A 20,351-nucleotide genomic window follows, 5' to 3' on the forward strand; every position below is an offset into this window, starting at 1 on the left:
ACTGTCGTTGCCTGGAATGGGGCAGTTTGTGGGCTTCTTCACACCCCATGTCGCGCCCCCCACCACCCTTGACTTTTATTCTGGCTGTGCCCTAGTGATTCTGCACTTGATAAACAAAGGAGACAGCTGTCAACAGCTCTGCCGTTTGGGACGTACGCCTTACCCTCCTAGGAAAGGGTTGTAGGGTCTCCAGCGTAAAATACCTTAGAATGGTAAGCAAGCCACTCACTGGGTAGACTTGATGTCTCAGATCTTGAAAAGTGACATATGATGATGTTTCTGATTTGTCGTTGGCAGTCAAAGAAAGCGTGCTTTTAGTTCCCAGGAAGTAAATACTGTGTGTAGGCTTGGTTTCTCTGCTTGTGTTCTCTGTGCTAGAATCAACCCCCAGTTCACTGCTACACCCTTAAGACAGCTCTGGCTTACCTTTTTCAAATGCCTTTCCCAATCTAGCTTCCACCCAGGGATTGCTTAGGGATACCTTTTCGGGGACCCCCTTAACATTCCGTGTATACCTTTGGTATCCGCGCTTAATGGTAATAAACGCTGTCTTCTTGAGAGTGTAAACCCTTGGAAGGCAGGGACAGGATCTCCTTACCTTGTTTCCCCTAGTATAGTGCCTGGCTCATAATAGACACTCAGTAGATGATTGTTGAGTAAACGAATGTTTTTTTTTTAATTTAGTCATAAGACACTATTCTATTGCGGTTGTCTTTGCTTGCTTGTTAAAGGCGAGCTCCATGTTGTTTGTGTGGGGTTGAGTAGAGTGGTACCTTCTCTTTAGAGTTGAGAACATTAAGGCCCAGAGATGTTGTAAGTCACGGTCCCCACCCCCCATCCCCTCCTACTCAGTCACACTGTCACATCTCATTTTTTTCTCAGTAGTTTAGACTTCCACAGTGTGCCGGATGCTAATATTTCTCTGCCTCTGTAGATTTGGTTTGTCTTACCCATATCATTAAAATTACTAGGAACAAAATTCACACTAGCCTGAAAAATCATTTTAGGCCCCCGATAGCCGGCCTAAAAGGACTTTTCAGTCCTTCCTCTGTACTGTTTTGCTCCTGCGAAGCCTGTCATAACTTCAGCATCTCTTTGTGGCCTCTCTACTCATGAAACTCCCCAACAACATGGATATCTGTATGAGCTCAAAAGGAAATAAAAAGTATGGGGGGTATAAGAACTAAATGTATTTTATGCTAGTTGCTTTAAAGCTATTCTAAATTCTTTGAGCCCCAGTCATATATGTACAGGTGCCCTTAGTAGGACAAAGTGCAACTTTTCTCACTGGCTGCCATTATGGTGTCAGAACGGTTTCCTGGTGGAAAAATATGTAGCCTCTAAGTGTAATAAAACCGCCCCCTTGTGCGGCAAATCTCTTAAAATTGCAAAGTTAATGGAAAAATATATAACTTTTCCAGTAAAATAGTAGAAAAGCTACACTTCCCAGTACAGAAACAACCTGAAATGCAGCATCTTCGGAACTGACTTCGCATAGATAGCCAAGCTTCAACCAAGTGGTTAGGGCCTAAAACCTTTTTTATAAAATGGGGAGAAAATTTCAATAGAAAGTTTTGCCTTTCCTTTTGTTTTAAGATTAGTATCTCTGGCTAAAATCTGTTCAATTCTATTCTTTCGTGTTTTCTCATAATGACATAATGAAACATTAGCTTTATTATATTTCCAGTGTCCAATTCAAGACCATCTGTGTTATGGACCCACAAAATACCTGCACTTTGCTCATTAAGAGGTACTTAGTCTTAGTACCTCTTAATAGCATCTGTCTTAGGATAGATTGTCCTGTGTTATGAAATGATCACACGGCCTCTAAAGTTGGGTTGGTAGCCATGCCTCAGTCCTCTATCTTCAAGATAACTAGTCCCCATACTAATGAACCCTGTTGTTTGGGTGAGAATAACAAAAGTACCAAAATAATTCAGTTTATTTTTTTTTCTGTATCTCTTTAACGTGGACAGGAGCTTAATTCCGAATACTTGCTCAGCAACCATGCTCTTTTTAGTTTTGACATAATTTCAGTCTTTCGGAAAAGTAAAAGCTTTCCTTTATATCCTTCTCTTAGATTCCTCAGATTCGAACATTTTACCTCCTTAACCACATTCTAACAGTTGCATTATTTAAATTTTCCCTTATATTTTCAGTTTTCTCCCTCTCTCCCCTTCTCCCTCCCTCTCCCCATACACGCACAATATTTTTTCCTGAACTGTTTGTTAGTAAGTTGCATTTTACCTCCAGATACTTAAGTATTTTTTTCTTAAAATCAAGGATATTCTCCTATTAAAAACATTCTTCGTTATCAAAATTAGAAAATTAATTTTGCAAACAATACTATTTAATTAGCTTTTACGCAGTGTCCTAATGTATTTATAACAAAGGAAAATGACAAATTGTTAGAAGGGACTCTTTAGTCTCTTCTAACCTAGAGCATTTGCTCAGTCTTTGTCTTCCATGCCACCTGCTAGTTGAAGAATTGTTCCGTAGAATGCCCCTGGGTTGGGTTTGTAGCAGTTATGTTCTTAATCGCCTCTTTCTGTAGGTCAGCCATCCAAACAGTTGTCTGCCATTCTCTCGGCTGTAAGTTAGATAACTCGGCCCACACAGGGACAGCTTTGTTTTATTTTAATCATTTTAAAGTCACTTTTGTTCTATAAAACCACCTGTATATTTTGTGAGCAAGCTAGCTAAGGTAACTATTGTTAACAGATGTATATCTTTCCACACATATAAGAAAATGGATGCATAGACTGAAAATATATATGTGAACATAAATATGCATAGTTAATTACACTTTCATTTATTTTTTACAAATTGAATCTTATTGTATATGGATATACAAGAATACTGTGGCCCTTTCTTTTTAATGGGTATGTAGCATTTTGTTTATGGATGTACTGTAATGTGTTTAACCAGTCTTGATTAGTGTTTAGCTTGTGAAAAGAACATCATTGCTGGCTGGAGTGTTTAATTAGCAGGATATACTCCTAGCGGTCCCTTTTGACCCTATAATGGGATATACTCCAGGATATGCTCCCATTTCAGGATCAAAAGGGCATACACATATAACATTGCCGTGTTGTGCACAGAGAATCTGAAACCCTGTTTAGTGTTGTTTCTGCCGTTCTGGCATTTTTTATATGCTATGCTAATGCCTTATGAAGCTAATAACATGCTCAACTATAGATAAGTATCTCTGTCAACTAGGCAATGCAAACATTCCCTTCGAGATTTCTCTCAACTACTTCCAAGTGATTATGGACTGTAGTCATTATAACTGCTAAGGAAGGAATTAGGAGTTTTCCCTCCCCAAGAGAGGCAGCTACAATCGATAACTTAAGGAATGTCTCATTACTGAACGTCCAGGCCATCCCGAGTTTAGCATTTGTAATGAAAGAGTGCCTGCTCCCTGGCCTTCGGAGTCCCGCTCCTGTGTTCTGTGCCCTGGAGTGACAGTCAGCAGACCGCCCAGACCAGCCTTGCACCCGTCTGCTGGGTCTTTCAGACCGAGCCCCCAGTGACTGTTAACTCAGGAGAGTACATTCAGATGGCATCCCATAAGTTTGTTAGACGAGCTTGGAAACCCATTACCCAGTTAGCATTTCAGTCAGGAAACTTAACTTTTTGTTTGACTCCAGATGGCGCATGCCCATGTTAAAACACACCGTCAGTAAAGTAAATTCCTAACGTAAGCCATACCAGAACATTGGGTTTGATTTAGGATAGTGGTTCCTAACCCTGACTCAACATCAGAATCACTTGGAGGTCTTTTAGAGGATACCAGTGCCTGCCCTCCAGAGATTAGGATTTGGTCAGTCTAAGTGGAGCTGGTGCGTAATTAGGGGATTCTAGTATGTGATCAGGGTTCAGAGCCAACGACTTAGAAGTTTAAGAGGCATATTACTCCCGAATGGGACAGGCAGCCCATTATAACTTGCAGCATACCTGAAATAGAATGTAATATTGGCCTAATTAAATTATGACAGCTAAAACTTGGCTAAGTCTAGGAGCCTATTTTTAAATGATTGAGGTGAAGGTTGGATTTTTCTTTTTTGAAAATTCTTTTGAAGAAGGCAAAATATAAGACTGAACAGGAATTGCATTGAACTTTACCCAGGAAATTAGGAAAGTAGCAATTTTTTTTTATAAGGGTCAGAAAACGTTTTCTGTTTGGGCCCGATAGTAAATATTTTAGACTTGTGAGCCACACTCCATAGTTTGTTCTTCCTTTTTTGCTTTTTTTCAGCCTGCTGAAAATTAAAAGTCATTCTTAGCTCCGGGGCTGTCCACACTCAGGGCTCGCTTTGGCCGATGGGCCATCCTTTTTTTGCCAACCCCAAATCTAAGCATTTGTCCCTCGTTTTTCCCATGAAACACTTTTGGTGATGAAATTATCTAACTACTTTTTATTCTTGTTTTGTTTTAGTTAACTCATCTGCGTACACTATTTACATGGGAAAGGACAAATATGAAAGTAAGTTTTCTAAAGCATTTGGCTTTGAAATTTCCAGAGGTAAGTGTTAATTGCCTTTTCCCTCTGTGGTTTGTTGAGTATGAGTTTTCAACTTACTACTGCTAACTACCCCATTACAAAGAACTCCAGGGGATTAACTTGCCTAGAATTTGGTTATATCAGGTAATATTTGAGCTAATTGGACCACCTGTTGTTGCTCATTAGAAACTTTATGAAAGTTTTGTCGTATCATTTGATTTAGGTTGATATGAATCGGAGGTTAACCTTTGCCAGTTTGGATCAAATAAAAATATTCTGTGACTTGGAAGCTGAAAAAGATCATTTCCTGCCATTTTCGCCACCTTTAAGATTAGTGGAAACATACCTATTGGTTTTCTGAGACTGAAGGTGGCTCTTTTAAGTCATGGAACGTTAACAGTTTTTGTCTAACTTTGTCGACCATTGTCTTCGGAATGAAATACCTTATTTCATACTGTATACACAATCATGTAATAAATGGTATACACTTTCATAAAGAGAAAACAAAAATACCCATGTTGTTTGCTATGCCCTCTATTTTCTGTTTCATTTCATTTTTTAAAAGCTAGTCTCAGCCTGCTAACCTAAGTTTTTAACCCACTAAAGAATTTGAACTAAATTTAAAAATAAAAACATCACTTTTTGACTGCGGGAGCGAGGAGGGCGACGGAAGTGAGGTTCAGCTTTCTTGAGCAGGAGAGCAGCGAGCTGAGAGCAGCGAGCTAGCAGCTCTGACCTCAGGCTGTGGAGCGCGGAGGTGAGGGAGAAAAGAATGGCAGTAGTACGAGCTCTTGGAGAAAGTGCCAGAATTACTCTTCTTCAGGCTTGGAAAACATAGCTGCTTACCTCATGGGCTAGTGTAACATTTTGGAAGAGACAGCTCCTAAATCAGTCCAGTCTGGGTTAAAATTCCAGCTCTTTAGCAAACTAGCTGTAGTGACTTAACCTCTTTGAACCTCGGATTTCTTAGATGTCAGAAGAAGACCATGGATGGTATTTACCGTGCAGGTCGTGAAGGTTATGAAAGAGCCTGGGGGAGGTGTCTGGGCCCTGGAGGGCACTCAGTAAGTAGCAGTTACCATACTGGAGCTTCTTTAGCTGCCCAAGCGGCCCCTCCCCGTAGCGGGAACACTCCAGGCTGGACGACTCTGCCTCCATAGTCGGACAGCTGGGTGATCACTACAGTCACCTTTCAATCCCAGGTATTTCGTTTTCTTTCCTTTTCTAAAACCACCAGTGTCTGTCCCAGGTGCACTTTGAAACTGACGACAGTTTAAACTTGATCCTTTAAAAGAGGCAAGCATAACATTCTTCAGTATGAGACATTTGACATTAATGACATAAATAAGGCCAAAAATTAAAAGATGTCAAAGAGTGGTGATATAATTATATAGTTAATATATGTATATTATATATAAAATACTTCCTATGCATATAATAAATGTGCATATAGTATATAGCATATATGACACCAATAACATGATATGTAGTTATATGTAGTTATAATCCAGATCTATATAAACAGCTTAGAACTTTGCTGTAACATGGTTACCATAAAGCAGAATCAGTATAAGCAAGATTGTTGCATCCTAGCCAAGAGAAGAAAACAGAATGGAATAATGTAACTCATTTGTAAAGTTTTTCCTTTGAATGAATTTATGACATTGATTCTAGATGTGACTTAATGGAGAAGCTGTTTGCAATATATCGGTTCTGGAATTTCATGTTTCTCCTAGTAACCCGTGTGTTGGCATAGGTAATGCGTATTCTCCCCAGAGCCCCCTCCTGATGAGTGCAGCTGAAGAGGGGGCGCTACCTTCCTGTACCCCATTGAACAGTAGGCACAGTTATGAGCCGTCATTGCATTTACAGCAGATACGGGTCCAAACCTGACCACATCTGCTTTTCTCTGTACCGCATCACGTGTGCGAATCCAACATTGAGGTCACTGAGAGGCTGCTAAAGCAGAGCTGCTTTGCGAGGTTGTGCGGTTTGGCACTCTGCAGCCCTGGGTGTGGGCGGGGGCGGGGCCGGGGGAGTGGGCTTTGTGTATTTCTTACAGGGAAGGGCTGCCTCCGTTCTGGCTCACGCTGACCGGCTACCAGTGGAGCCAACCGACCTGAGGCAGCTGTGCAGGGACTCTCGCACCTTGTCTCTTGGCCCTTCCGTTTTAGTTACTGTTCGCTGGGTCTCTTCGTGCCCGCCTCTGTGAGTGTCCAAACAGGGAGATTTAGTCTCGCGTTTTCACAGTATTCGGGTGGAGGCACGCACCGAAGCAAGTGCGGGCCAGTTTGGCTCTGAACCTAAATTGCTTTAAAAAATAAAGGTTATAAAAAAGTATGGGCAAAATGCATTCATATTAATAGCAAATACTGTGGAAATGGAGGAGGCAGAGAAAACTGGATTAGGGAAGGCTGAGAAGGCTTTGTGGGGGAGTAGATTAGGATGGGCTAGACTGCAAGCCTTTATGTTTTGTTGTTTTCTAATTTTTGTTTTTTGGAATCCTTTAAATGTCTTTTGGAGGAATTTGTATCTACAAATATGAATCTAGATATAGAATCTGTGTCTACATATGTAAATCTAGGTTCTATCTAGAGTCCGCTGGAGTGGTGTCTCGTTGTCCTTAAAATATGTGTAGGAAAAACCTATGTATAGTACACTTTTCCCGAGAATTCTTGGAGTCATTTGGAGGCATCAACTTCCATAGCTGCTTTGTAAGAAAGGTGTAGCATTTTTTAAGCACTCTGTCCCCTGGTGCTCCTAGCGCATCACAGATACCTCTAAGAGCCTTGATGACTTCAGACTAAGGGCCGGGTGGCATATAAATGAATTTCTAATTGAATTATTTACTTTCACTAAAAAGCTTCTGGTGTGTTCCTTTTACTAGTCAGCAGGTGTCAGCAGGGAGCCGAACATCACCTGTGGAAGAGGTTTTTAGATTTCCCTTTACTTGTTCTGGTTACCTGGTGGCTATTTGCTCAGCTTCCCACTTGAGCTCATAGAAAGCCCCTCAGAAACTCCTGGTGTCTGCAGTTGCTAAGGGGACCCTCATCCAAGGTTTATCTTCCTTTTGCTTTTCTGGGGAGTAAATACCCCGTTAAAGTCAGAGAGATTACCCTTTCTTGGGTACATTTAAAATCATCATATATGTATTATTTTGTGTACTTTACAATTTTTAACTTTATGTCTAATACTTTAAATAATGCTTCTGTATTCAGCAGTTAGTTACTAATTATTCATATGGCTTCTAGAAGTATAGGGCGGGGCAGAAGTAGGTTTACAGTTGTAAGCAGGCAAAACACAGTTTATTCTTCCATTATTTACTAGTTGTTGTATTATTTTCCATACAAACAACTGTGAACCTACTTTTGTCCCACTCTGTATATGTGAATATAAACTTTCTGTGGTGATACAGATCGTTAGTTTTAAAAATGTGCATAAATTTTGAATACTTGCCTTTTAGAAATACACCTTAAAGAAATAATCAGGGATATGGACATATTTATTTAAAAGTATTTATTGAAACATTTATAATTGGAAACAACCCAAGTGTCAACATTAGTGAGTTTATCCGTATGATAGAATTAAGTTGTCATTGTTTCCAGAGAACTTTTTAAAATCTTGTTTTATTTCTACCTGTCATACATAGTTTAAAAACTCTAACAGTGCCCTGGCCGGGTAGCTCAGTTGGTTAGAGCATTGACCTGATGCGCCATGGTTGCGGGTTTGATCCCCGGTCGGGGCACATACAAGAATCAGTTAGTGAATGCAGACGTTAGTGGAACATCAAACAGTGTTTCTCTCTCTCCCTTCCACTCTAGTCAATTTTTAAAAGTTTAAAAATTCAACAGAATGCTTGTAATAAAAACATGAGTTCCCTACCCCATCCTTTCCAATACCTATGTTCCACTCTTCTATTTTATTTTAGGCGATTTTTATTTTCTTTTTTATATATTTCTGGTGTTTGTTTAATTCCCTAATTTTCTACAGTTTTAAAAGTCAGGTTTTTTTTTTTTTTAAAGAAGTGAAATGCAGTCCATTGGCTTTAAAATTTTAACAAAACAATTTTAACATACAGATATTATTACAGTGAATGAATTTTCTAAGACAGCATCCATCCTCAGCTGCTCTGTTTTGTCAGCTTTATTTGTCAGCTTTAAATAGAAATATGTTTGAACTTTAGATTACAAGTATGATTATAAAAGATTATCACAGTTATAACTGTCCACTTGTAAAAACTATTTTTACAGAATTTTCAAGCATCAAAGCCTCTCTGAATTGCTCTTCATTAAGGGAGGGAAAAAGGTTGTGGAGAGGGTTGTGGTTCTCTCCTTTTCCGATAAACTCTGGCATATCTTCATTTGAAGGGGTTTTTTTTGTTTTTTGGGTGTTTTTTTTTAACCTTTTCCTTGTTCTCTTGTATCTCCCTATAGATGAAGATCTAATAAAGTATGGCTGGCCTGAAGATATTTGGTAAGTAACAATTTTGGCTCTGCTTTCAGTGGATCATTATTTACGTTTTTAGACGTGGTCTGCCACCTGACTCCTGTGATAAAAACTAGCACTCCCGCTTTGTATGTTTGTTAGGGATGTGCAGTGGTGAGTAGCTGCCTGCCAGTTCCCTTCGTTTATAATTACCATCTAAACCGGAAATGGTGTCGCAGGGTTAGAGCTCAGACCTGTGAAGGCCTCCAGAACATAGGCTTTCTCTTTGTCTTCCGTGTGTCTCTTATAGCCAAAAAGTTCATTTAGCTTTTTCCATACCATGGTGCTAGTAGTGCTCAGTTGTCTTTTAACTTCATTTGAAACAATTTTGTTAGATTGTGTGGTGACAGCTGTTATATCAGCGTGCATTAAAAAAAAACCATCAAAATTGGTAAATTTTTGTGCAGTCATTTTAATATTGAAGATGGAAGAAGATATACAACATTTTCAGCATATTGTGGTTTCTTATTTCAAGAAAGGTAAAAGCACAACCAAAACACAAAAAAGACTTGTGCAGTGTATGGAGAAGGTGCTGTGACTGATGGAACATGTGGAGAGTGGTTTGCGAAGTTTCTTGGAACTATTGGCATTTTGGCCAAATAATTCTTCGCTGTGGGGCTGTCTTGTGCATTGGAAGATGTTTAGCAGCAGCCGTGGCCTCTACCCATTAGAAGCCAATAGCAGGAGATGGCCAACATACTCAAAATATCCAAATCAATAGTTATTGGTGAAAATGAAAAATGTGTCTTTTATTTTACGGAAAAAACTACACGGACTTTTTGGCCAGTGCAGTAAGTTACTGAGGCCACGTCAGTCACACACATTCAGGCCGCTCTTGCCGAGTGGATGCACGAAGGCTGCACAAGAAGCACTGAAGAAAGTAGACACACTCTGCCAGGCAGGCGGACAGCAGAGCGTCTGGCTAGACCGAGCTCTAGAGAAAAACAGACTGGGTTCCCTTTGTAACTCCCTCGAGAGTTTACACCTGTCTTGGTCCAGCCCCCACCCTCTTTCTAAAATAATTTGTGGAAATTTAAATAATACGTACTTTCTCAGCCTCTTTCCAAGATAGTTGTGCTGCTCTCAAAACATAGTCCAAAACACAGCAAAGTAAATGAACGAAAAAAGACCTCTTTATTCTAGTTGAGTTCTACTCTTTTACTGACTGCCTTAGAACACCATGTGGGTTTTTCTGCCGCTCAGACCCAGGGCCTTTCGGGGGTGCGCGGACTGCTGGCTTTGTGTTTCTTTCTTGGAACACTCTCAGACTCAGTTTACCTACTCGCTCTGCCTTCAGCGCCCACCACTCATTCTGACCCCTGTGATGTCGCTCTCCTGGAGCCTAATTCTGCCCGTAGAGTGGGATATGGTCTCCACAGCCCCTAACACCCTGCCACATGCTCGCCCTGAAGATATGCTCATGGACCCTGTTGCTTTAATGAGAGTAACAGTGACATTTATTGAGCACTTAACTCTGTGCCAAATCCTTACGTGTTTACCTCCATTAATAATACATTGAGTCCACAGCAGCCCTGTGAAACAGTTACTGACAGCATGCCCGTTTTTCAGATGAGGAGACGAAGGCTGAAAGAAACTGAACGAGCCTGCTCTGGGTGTCGCTGGCCCCTCCAGCTGGCTGTGGTTCTAAATCAGCGCTTCTCCATCCCTCCAGGCTGCTGCCCTTTGGCTGCAGGTCATCTCTTTCTTCCCTCAAGCTGTGGCTGTGGCTCTCTCTGGACCCCTTTTCTCCAATTGTGGGCCCAGGCCGTTCACTTAAGTCCCTACAGAGGGTAGGCTGCCACTTTTTAGAAGAGTGGTTGATTTTCAGTGAGGTGCACAGCATCGAACATTCAGTAGGAAAAATACGACAGAACGTAACTGAGGCTACCCCTAGACTCTGTTTGCGTCCTTTTTCTATCCCCAGCCCTGTCTGCAGGCCCCGCTGAAGGGCGCCGCCTCTCCTGCTCCAGCCTACCCCATATGAAGGGGCTACTCCATGACCCCAATGGAAATGCTGTCCTAGCTATCGCCCTCTCAAGTCCACATACCAGGAACCAAGAGGCACTAGGAACCTGAGGAATTTTAAAGTTTTTTTTTTTTTTATCTGCCCCTGTCCCAGCACAATGGCCCGTCATCTGAACTCGAATACGCCGTCATGGTGGACAGTTTGCACTGCTGAGGGCTTCTGGACTGGGTGCAACTCACCTTCCTAGGGCCCTAGACTATGAGCTCCAGGAGGACAATGGTCTGTTTCGTTTACTACTGTATTCCCAGTACCTAGCACGGGACCTGGCACATAGGCATTCTGTGACTGTTGGCTGACTTCCTAATCGACTAGCTCTCTGCCTGTCTCGAAATGGTCTCCACTGGACATTTCTTCACAACAACTGCTGGTTCTCGCCATTCTGAGCACCTGTTACCCCCATCTGGACTCTTTCACCTGTCCTGAAAGCCCAAAGATCTCTAGGCTCTGTCAAGGGGGATCAGAATGGCTGTACCTGTTATGTAGTTACCTTTTATACATTTTTAACATGTCAGGTTTGAGGCAGAAATACCTGCATAGAAAAGGTTATATATTCAGATGCACCCTGAAAGTCAATTTACCTGACATTTAGGAAAAAAATAAGTGGAAGAGAAATTTCCAGTTTATAACGCACACCCCATGTATTATGATTTGGGTTTTTTCATTGCACGGGCGCTGACTCCTGGAATACTACTTAACCAAAGCGGTGTCCACTGACACCTAGACACCCTTTACCCTCTGGCGCTCTTTAACAGTCTTGAGATCAGTGACTGTTGCGGAAAGTGACTGACTGACTTCCAGAAGCTATTTGAGGTTTGATCAGTTTAGGGCGGAAGAGCCCTAAATTGAGACCTGTTCTGGTGTACTGGTGCGTAGACTCTGAATCTTGGGAACGTTCCAGGGCATGGTGGGAAGGATGCAGTTGGTCTACATTCCAGGGCAGGTTTTCCTGGCTCCCTGCCTCGCTCTGGTGCCTCACCTCTGAATGTCAGCATCTGAGGTTATACCGGGAAACCTCCTGAGGTGCCTTTAGGCAAAGGATTTTTCTAGCATTAAGTGAGCATGAAACTAAATTCATCTTTAAACAAAGGAAAATCGAAATTGTGTTTATTGGCTCCAGCCTCCCCGATGAGTAATATTTCCAGCGATTCTACTTGAGGAAGTTAAACAACCCAGCTTCTGGGGCCCTGCGTCTCTCCATCCCTAGGTCATTGATTCTTCCATTGAAGTTTGTAGTCTCTGCCCTCGGTAAAGGTAATAGTGATTAAGCAGGAAGAGAAAGATGACACAGAAGATGGAACTAGTGGGCATAATTTGAACTTCGAGTAAGCATTTTGGGACGTTTGGGAAAGTTTTTTTTAAGGAAACTTAATCAAAACAGTTTATTTACAGAGCTTTTTTGGTTGTTTTACATTTCAACCGAAGACACATACTTTGACACACCCCCCAGCCCTTCAGGTGGGTGGGGGCGTGCGTACGAGCCTGATGTTTCTGTGCGTATTTCAGTACTCCCACTACTTATGTGTGAATCCATTAGATATATATTGAATTATCTGTGTGTTTCTTTCTGTAACATTTTACATCAAAGACCTTTAAGGAAAATCAGAATACAATCGGGCCCTTATGGGTACACAGGAGAGTTGTAAATAGAGAAGAGGTTTCAGGCAAGTTGGAATGGGAGAAGTCGCTTCTCATCGAGCTTGCTTACTAATGGGGTATTTTCCTAAGATCCCGAGAGAGGGTAATGAGATACATAATTTCTAGATTTGAAAAAAAAAAAAAACCCGAAACATTTTCGGGGGGGAAAATGCCTAGCTTAAGATGATAATCTGTAGGAATCTCTTACATGGGAATGCAAATGAGTCAGTGAAGCAGTTGGAAAAAAATAAACTGAGATGTTATACTCATGTCTGGTTATCAGTAATGGTTACGAATAAAACCTGGGGTCGTCATAGGCTGCCAAAAATGCATAATATGTTTAAGTATTCAGAGTGACTAGCAAGATGCTCATCCTCTTTAAAGAGGACTTTAGAAACAGCCTAATCTTAACCTTTATATGGAACCACACTGTGAATGTGTGACCATTGCACTTCTATAAAAATACATTAATGCTAAGGAAATGCCTACAGAGGTGTATGATGGTAGGTAATGGTGCCTCCTAGAGTTTGGCCACACGGTCTTCAGTCTGGTAAGGTCCAGACTAAGGAGGACATGGCTAAAGTTAACAGAATGTGTTATTGTTGTTTGGTGCTGGGGTTCTGGGGCATCTCTGGGTGTTGCAAAGAGAAAGTCAACTTCATCTGGTCCATTGCAAATATGAAAAACTTAATATCCCAACTGTTCAACCAAGTGGGAAAGAAAGTACATTTAAAAAGATTTATGAAATTTGTGGATGATAGTCTTTTTTTAATATATTTATTGATTATGCTATTACAGTTGTCCCATTTCCCCCCCCTTCACTCCACTCCATCATACCCACCCCCTCCCTCCCACATTCCCCCCCTGTAGTTCATGTCCGTGGGTCATATATATAAGTTCTTTGGCTTCTACATTTCCTATACTATTCTTACCCTCCCCCTGTCTGTTTTCTACCTACCATTTATGCTTCTTATTCTCTGTACCTTTCCCCTCTCTCTCCCCCTCCCACTCCCCTGTTGATAACCCTCCATGTGATCTCCATATCTGTGGTTCTGTTCCTGTTCTAGTTGTTTGCTTACTTTGCTTTTGTTTTTGTTTTAGGTGTGGTTGTTAGATGATAGAGTCTTAATGAAAGGTAAATTTAGGACATCAGGGCGAGCAGGCATTCAGAATGTTTTAGGGCTGTGTCATAAAGGACAGTCACCGTGCTGTCCCAGGAGACATATGTTAGCACCATCGCTGCGTTTAAGGCCGGGTGCAGTGTTGGACTGACCCCTTTTATGATGTGTCTGTTTACTGCCTTCGCTGCTCACCTATTCTTCCAACTCTGCTTGACATTCTCTTTGCTTTGCCATCACTTGGAACTCAGGATGTCCCATCTCTTTCTCTAAACTGGTGCCGTCTCCAGCCGGGGGGTGTTTCTGTCAGTGGTCCAGCAAGCCTCCCAGGACTGCGGCCTTGGAGTCTTGCGGGCTGCTCTCCTTCCCCTCTCTTCTCAACTGAGATTCCTTTCCCTGTTTTCTCTAAGTCCTGCGCTTCAGTCAGGGACCCACCAAGTCTCAGATTGCCAGTGAAGCCTTTGGTGCCTGGCAGGGCGGTCTCACTTAAAATAGCACCCGTCCCAGGGCTGTAACATTCACTGTCTCCTGCCCTCGTCTGGACACTTAGTCCCACCTTAGTCCCACCCAGCCTCAGGACTCTCCGTGTGCGTCTTATGTCTCCCAGTTGGTAGTGAGCCCTGCGGAGGCAGTGACTGTGTTCTATACTCCCCATGGTGCTTAGGCCCTGAGTTAGTACTTTCGGGACAGGAATGCTTTAGATGCAAATGGCCCGAGGAGATGGCTGTCTTGTACCTCTTGCTAAAAGTGGTTTTCATTCTTTGTAGGTTTCATGTGGACAAAATCTCTTCGGCTCATGTATACCTTCGATTACATAAGGTAACTGGACTTAAACGTGGATTCATGACTTTCCCTTTAGTGACGAGCGTCACATCTCGTCCCCTCCTTTTTTCTGCAACCGATTGCTTAAAGTAGTGTGTACAGAAGGCTGAAGTTAGCAAGTAAAGAGCTGTCTTCCCCTGACCCAGATCATCACCCAGGGAAAGTCCGCTGATTGTTGAGACTTGGACATAGTACGAACTTCCCAGGTAGAAGCACTGCCTTGTCCTGCCAGGTCACGTGTGTTCTCTGTCACCTCTGCTTTCTCTCCCTTTCATTTCAGTTGACACTACTGCACTTACTGTCTTCTCCATTGGAGATCATGCTGTGGTTCCTGTTTTTCAAGCTCATGTGATTTTCCTGCCTCACCAAGGGCAGATGATCCCAGTTATCAGGGGCTTGGGGAGGTTTCAAACAGCGTTATAATAGTAAAGGAAAAAAATGTTATCTTCCCTAGTAATGTAAAACCACTACTTTTCTAATGTGTCTTTACATCCATCTTATTTTTTTAATTATTTTTTTAAGATTGTATTTATTTATTTTTAGAGAGGGGAAGGGAAGGAGAGAGAGAGAAAAACATCAATGTGTGGTTGCCTCTTGCACGCCCCCTACTGGGGACCTGGCCCACAACCCAGGCATGTGCCCTGACAGGGAATTGAACCGGCTGGCCACCCTTTGGTTCACAGGCAGGCACTTGATCCACTGAGCCACACTAGCCAGGGCATATGTTATATTTTATGTAGTTGAAATACAGGGTATATGTACTTGTTATATGTGTTGCTTTATAAAAGGTTTTATTTTGGAATGATTTGAGATTTACAGAAAAGTTGCGAAGAGAATACAGAATCGCCACGTGCCACACACCCAGTTTCCCTCATTGTTAACAGCTTACTTTACTGTGGTAGGTTTATCAGAACCTAGAAACCAACACTGGTGCATTACTTTGAACTAAACTATTCTGAGTTCATCAGTTTTCCATTCACTCTCTTTCTGTTCTAGGATCCAGTCCAGGGTCCCACGTTGCATCTAGTTGCCATGTCTGTCTGGTCTTTGGTCTGTGACAGTTTCCCACTCTTTCTCTGTTGTTCGTGACAGTTTGAGAAGCATTGATCCATATTTCCTACTGGGTTTATCTGATGTTTTTGCCAGGCACAGACTGGAGTTTTGGGTTTGGGGGCAAGAATAGCACCGAGGCTCTCACCTGACACAGAGCAGGGAGACACGTGTGTGTACCAGCCCGTGCATCCACATGTATCTCTCCATCTGAATCCCCACCGAGCTAAACACGAGCTCATACAAATGCATCTGACAAATCCATTCCAACCTTTCTGCCTCGCTTGTCTGTCATTCCTTCTCAGACAGTGAGCAAACCTGGCTCCCCCACCGTTTATGTGCTTATTTGTTTGACTCCAGTATACATGCAAGTGGTTTCAGATCTGTTAACCCATATTCCCATATGAAACAACTTTATCAACTCATGTACAGTGTTTGTATGCAGTTGTGGGGTTTTTTTCTTTTTTGCCTTATAGTTTCCAGTCAGAACAGTTTTTCAAAGTTACTGAGAGGCTCCCCCGCCCCCAGACTCCTTCGGTGGTGGTGTGTCCTACACTCCTAATAAGACGGCTCTCTGTCTCCGTCGGCATTCCATCCTGGCTTCCCCTGGTTGATTGCATCACTTTTTAAAGTGACCGTTTATAAACTTTTTCACGTTACTTTTATTATTTTCATGTTTATTTTTGTGGCTGACCGCTCTGAGTTGGCAGTGTGCCACAGTTAATGACCGCGTATACCAACATCCAGGTTATCTACGGTTTCTAGCGTTATGACTCCAGCAAGAAATGCCTTTTTATGAACTGCTGTCTGCTTGTCTTTTGAATTAGTTTTTAGAGTAACTCTCAGAAGTGGAATTACTGGGTCAAAAGATCTAAACAATTTGGTAGCTCTTTTTATGCCGGATTGCCCTCTGAAAGTATTCTGCTAATTTAAAATGCTACCTGATAATTACAGGTTTTCCAAACACTTTAGGGAATTCTATAATTAAAAAAAAACCTTTTGATCATCTTAGTAAATACCTGACACTCTTTCATTGTGGTCATAATATTCCTTCCTTAATTTGCCAGCAAGGTGAAGCACACTTTTGGTTTGAGGCCTGCGCTGCAAAGGGAAAGACGAAGACTGTGAACTCTGCGCTGGCATGAAGTTCTGAACTCTCCTACGCTGCTTCTTGCCACTTTGGAACTATTTTAAGTTTAGAAGAAATAGAGTGTGGTGTTACCACCTTCCCCGTTAAAGTTTTTCCTTTGGGTTCTGCTGTGTTAGAAAATGGAAGTAATGGTGGTTATCCCAAGGTCATATTACCACCAGTTGTTACCGTATTTTGCCATGTACAACGCACACTGACATTTTGGCGTGCATTAGACATGGGATTATTATACCCATTATTATGCCCATGGTATGGAATCATCATACCCACGTATAATGCGCATCCTTATTTTTCCTTCAAAAATGTGGGCAAAGTGTGCATTATACACAGCGAGATACGGTACTTGTCTGAGTAGAAGTTTCAATGTCATTTTCTTTTGGAAGCACACAATGTGCTCGGTAAAAATATATTCTCTTTAAGGAACTCTTACCTGGGTCATCTCCTGCAGTAAATGGCATAGCCCTTTATACCTTGTAGGGGCCAAGTAAGTGTTGGAGATGCAGTAGGACTAAGCGGTTCAGAGCCCAGACTCTGGGTTTGAACCCTGGCTCTGCCCCTTGCTGTGTGACTTCAAACAAATTACTTAACTGGGCCCGTTTTGCCGTCTGTACAAAGAAGCTAACCGTGCCTACCTTGTTGGGGCCCCGTGAGGACGAAGTGAGCTCGCCTATCTCACGCACTTGGAATAATGCCTGATACATGCTAAGCGCTTATATGTGTTCATTCTTTTTTACTGAATTCAGTTGGATTCAACCCAAACCTTGAAGATCATAGGTGTTCAGTTGTGCTCTTTCCTAGGCTTTTTGATTTTTGAAAACCCATAGAAAATATCTCACTTATCTAGAGGTTTCTTATCTTATTAACATAGATGGCACAAAGCCCACAGTTCAAATCCTGACCTTTACATTTTGAGAGTACCTTAGCCTGTCTCCACTCAGTTTGTTTACTCTGATTTTGTGCATGATGCTAAGCTGAACGAGTTTTTTCCCTGCTCACATTGTATCAGAAGTTGCAAAACAGGAAGTGGAGAGTGCTTCAGGAATGGTGACTGCCTCGGGTAGTAAGGGGGGGTATTGGGACAGAGCCTGACATCAAGGCCAAGAAACTGTTTTCACAAGAACTCCGTAAGCACCGTACCCTGGGCCCAGTGCTTAGAGCATGGTTCTGGCCCTGGGCTTATCTCCCAGCCCTGTCACTTAACCAGATATATGGGACCTTGGCCCACTTACTTAACCTCATTAGGCTTCATTTTCTTCATAGGTAAAGTGAAGATAATAATTACTATCCATTTCATATGTCTATTCACGTAGTACCTGGCGTGTGGTAGGTACTCAAGAACTGGTAGCTATTGTTTTGTTTTTTAATTATTCATTCTGATTTATTTAGCATAGGGTCAGTCAGCTCCTGTGTATTGTAAAAAGCCCCTGAAGGCATCACTATTACCATATTATAGCCTAGTGTAGTGGCTGATATTCATAATGATGACATTGTGTTCTTCAGACACTAAACTCAGGATCCTCTCTGTGGTTAGGGAATTGCACAGGACGGGATATACCCCTTTTTCTTTTTTAATTTTTAAAAATGTATTGATTTGAGAGGAGAGAGAAACATCTGTTGTTCCATTCATTTATGCATTGATAGGTTGATTTTTGTATGTGCCCTGACCAGGCATTGAACCCACAACCTTGGCATATTGGGATGATACTCTAACCAACTGAACTGCCCAGTCAGGGCTCAAGATACATCTTTAAAGTAGGGACACATTTTAATCACGTAGTTTTGGGTCAACATTTATGTATTTGAGAGATTCCCATTTAAAACATTTAATATAAACAAAAAAAACCACATGTAGAAACATAATGGAATACCCTTAATTTACCTAAAATATTTATGTAGGTAGAACATTTCTTTCCCAGACAGAAGTGCTTCTGTAATCCCTTGCCTAGTAAGAGTCACTACCGAGTTGATTTCCATTTGCTCTTGCCTCAAATATTTTTGTTCTTCTGGAAGGGCTTTGCTTATTCAGCTTTGACTTTGATACAGTATCTGTAGAGGAAAGAATCAATATTATTTCTCCCTTATGGTGGATGGTTTTATTTATCGCACCGAGAGCTTGCTTCCTGATTAGGGCTGAGGATAGATATTTGAGATTCAAAACTATGTCTGTTTGGGAGGAAGGTCATAAGGGACCTCATCTAAGAAGGCATCCAGTTGTCTAGAAACCTTCCCCACAAGGTTTCCAGAAGTAACAATGAGAAGAAGAAAGTGGGAGAAATTACTGAGTTAATATTACAGTGAATATTTTGGTAGTTTTCTTTCATACCCTCTGTTGGTATTTTTCACTTACGTATCAATATTTTCTGTATTGCTGCCTTCTTAGTTTAAAACATTCCTGTAACAGACTTCATTTTTCAATGCTCTGAAATACAATTGTAGAGCCCCTGCTTTTAGTAAAATTGTGCCTGGTGAGGCAGCAAAGCCCAGTGAGCGCTCCAGCGTCGATCAGTAACAAAGTCCTGGACCATTTGGTTTACTTTTGTGTTTCAGGGGGAGAAGATAGAAGACATTCCAAAGGAAGTATTAATGGATTGTGCCCATCTTGTGAAGGCCAATAGCATTCAAGGTCAGTTTTCCCAGAAGTGTTTTCAGAATTAGCACTGATTTCTCTGTGTCTGGAATGGATTACATTTTAGGGAGCACGTTCCTGACTTTGGCTGGAGCAAAGGACTGGCGTGTTCTTTAAGGCGGCAGTCGTGCTACCTAATACGGAACTAAAGACTAATCTCCCCGTCCCTCGATGTTTATGGCCCTCTCTCAGCTCCTTCTTACCTTGTTTTTCTTACCTCGAATAGTAGGTTGTCTATACCTGCCTACCCTTAAGGTTATTTGTAGAGAGACTTTTGGAAATAAGGTTATGTTAATAGCTAAGGAAGAAATGTGTCTCATAGCTTTATTTTTAATGTTGTTTGATGTTTTCATTTCCACTATTTGTCATTAGATACTAGAACTCAAATCTCCAAATCACTCTTTCCTGCTTTTTCTTCTTCCTTTCTCCCTTGCTTTTGTCTCCCTGTAAACTGTGAAGGTATCAGCTCAGTTGACCTTTATCTCCTGGAGAGTCTCATTTCACCGATCTGGGGTAATCCGGGAGTATCAGCTGCTGCCAGTGTTCTGGGGTGATTCTGATGTGCAGAGGGCTTGAGAACAATTGGCGTTAAGTGTTTTAGGAAGGGCCTGTGATGCTGGGCGTGGTGCTTCACCTCTGCTGTACGAGATTTAATCTGTCAGTAGTGTGAGTTAGAAGGACAGTTATTAAGGTGGAGGTGGGAGTTAAAAAGGGGAGCCAGGAGATGGTGTTCTGCTAAGAATGTTTGTGTTAGTGGATTGGATTTTAGGTATAGGACATAGGCCTGGGTAGTGTAGAGGTAAGTTTGGTTTGACAGGAAGTTGGAGGAAGATCCAGAGGGTTGGAAAGAAAGAAGGTTTGGATAAAAGATAGCATGGGGCAGACACATAGCCAATAGCAGGTGCCGGGGTTGGTGGTGACAGAACAGGAACTGG

General features: G+C 41.8%; 1 protein-coding gene across 3 annotated transcripts in view; it reads left to right on the top strand.

Moving 5' to 3' along the window:
• CCDC25 (coiled-coil domain containing 25) overlaps positions 1 to 20,351 on the top strand; it is a 39,659-nt gene that overhangs the window by 404 nt on the left and 18,904 nt on the right. The window contains exons 2-5 of one of the 3 annotated variants that reach the window (XM_053910992.2): positions 4,439 to 4,525; positions 8,938 to 8,977; positions 14,536 to 14,587; positions 19,338 to 19,413. In XM_053910992.2, the coding sequence (XP_053766967.1) occupies positions 4,439 to 4,525; positions 8,938 to 8,977; positions 14,536 to 14,587; positions 19,338 to 19,413 (255 nt within the window). The remainder of the gene's footprint in view (positions 1 to 4,438; positions 4,526 to 8,937; positions 8,978 to 14,535; positions 14,588 to 19,337; positions 19,414 to 20,351) is intronic. The other 2 variants (XM_024568828.4, XM_045202378.3) reach the window with 2 other exon arrangements.

The sequence above is a fragment of the Desmodus rotundus genome, chromosome 9 (assembly GCF_022682495.2).
Source record: "Desmodus rotundus isolate HL8 chromosome 9, HLdesRot8A.1, whole genome shotgun sequence".
Lineage (NCBI taxonomy): Eukaryota > Metazoa > Chordata > Mammalia > Chiroptera > Phyllostomidae > Desmodus > Desmodus rotundus.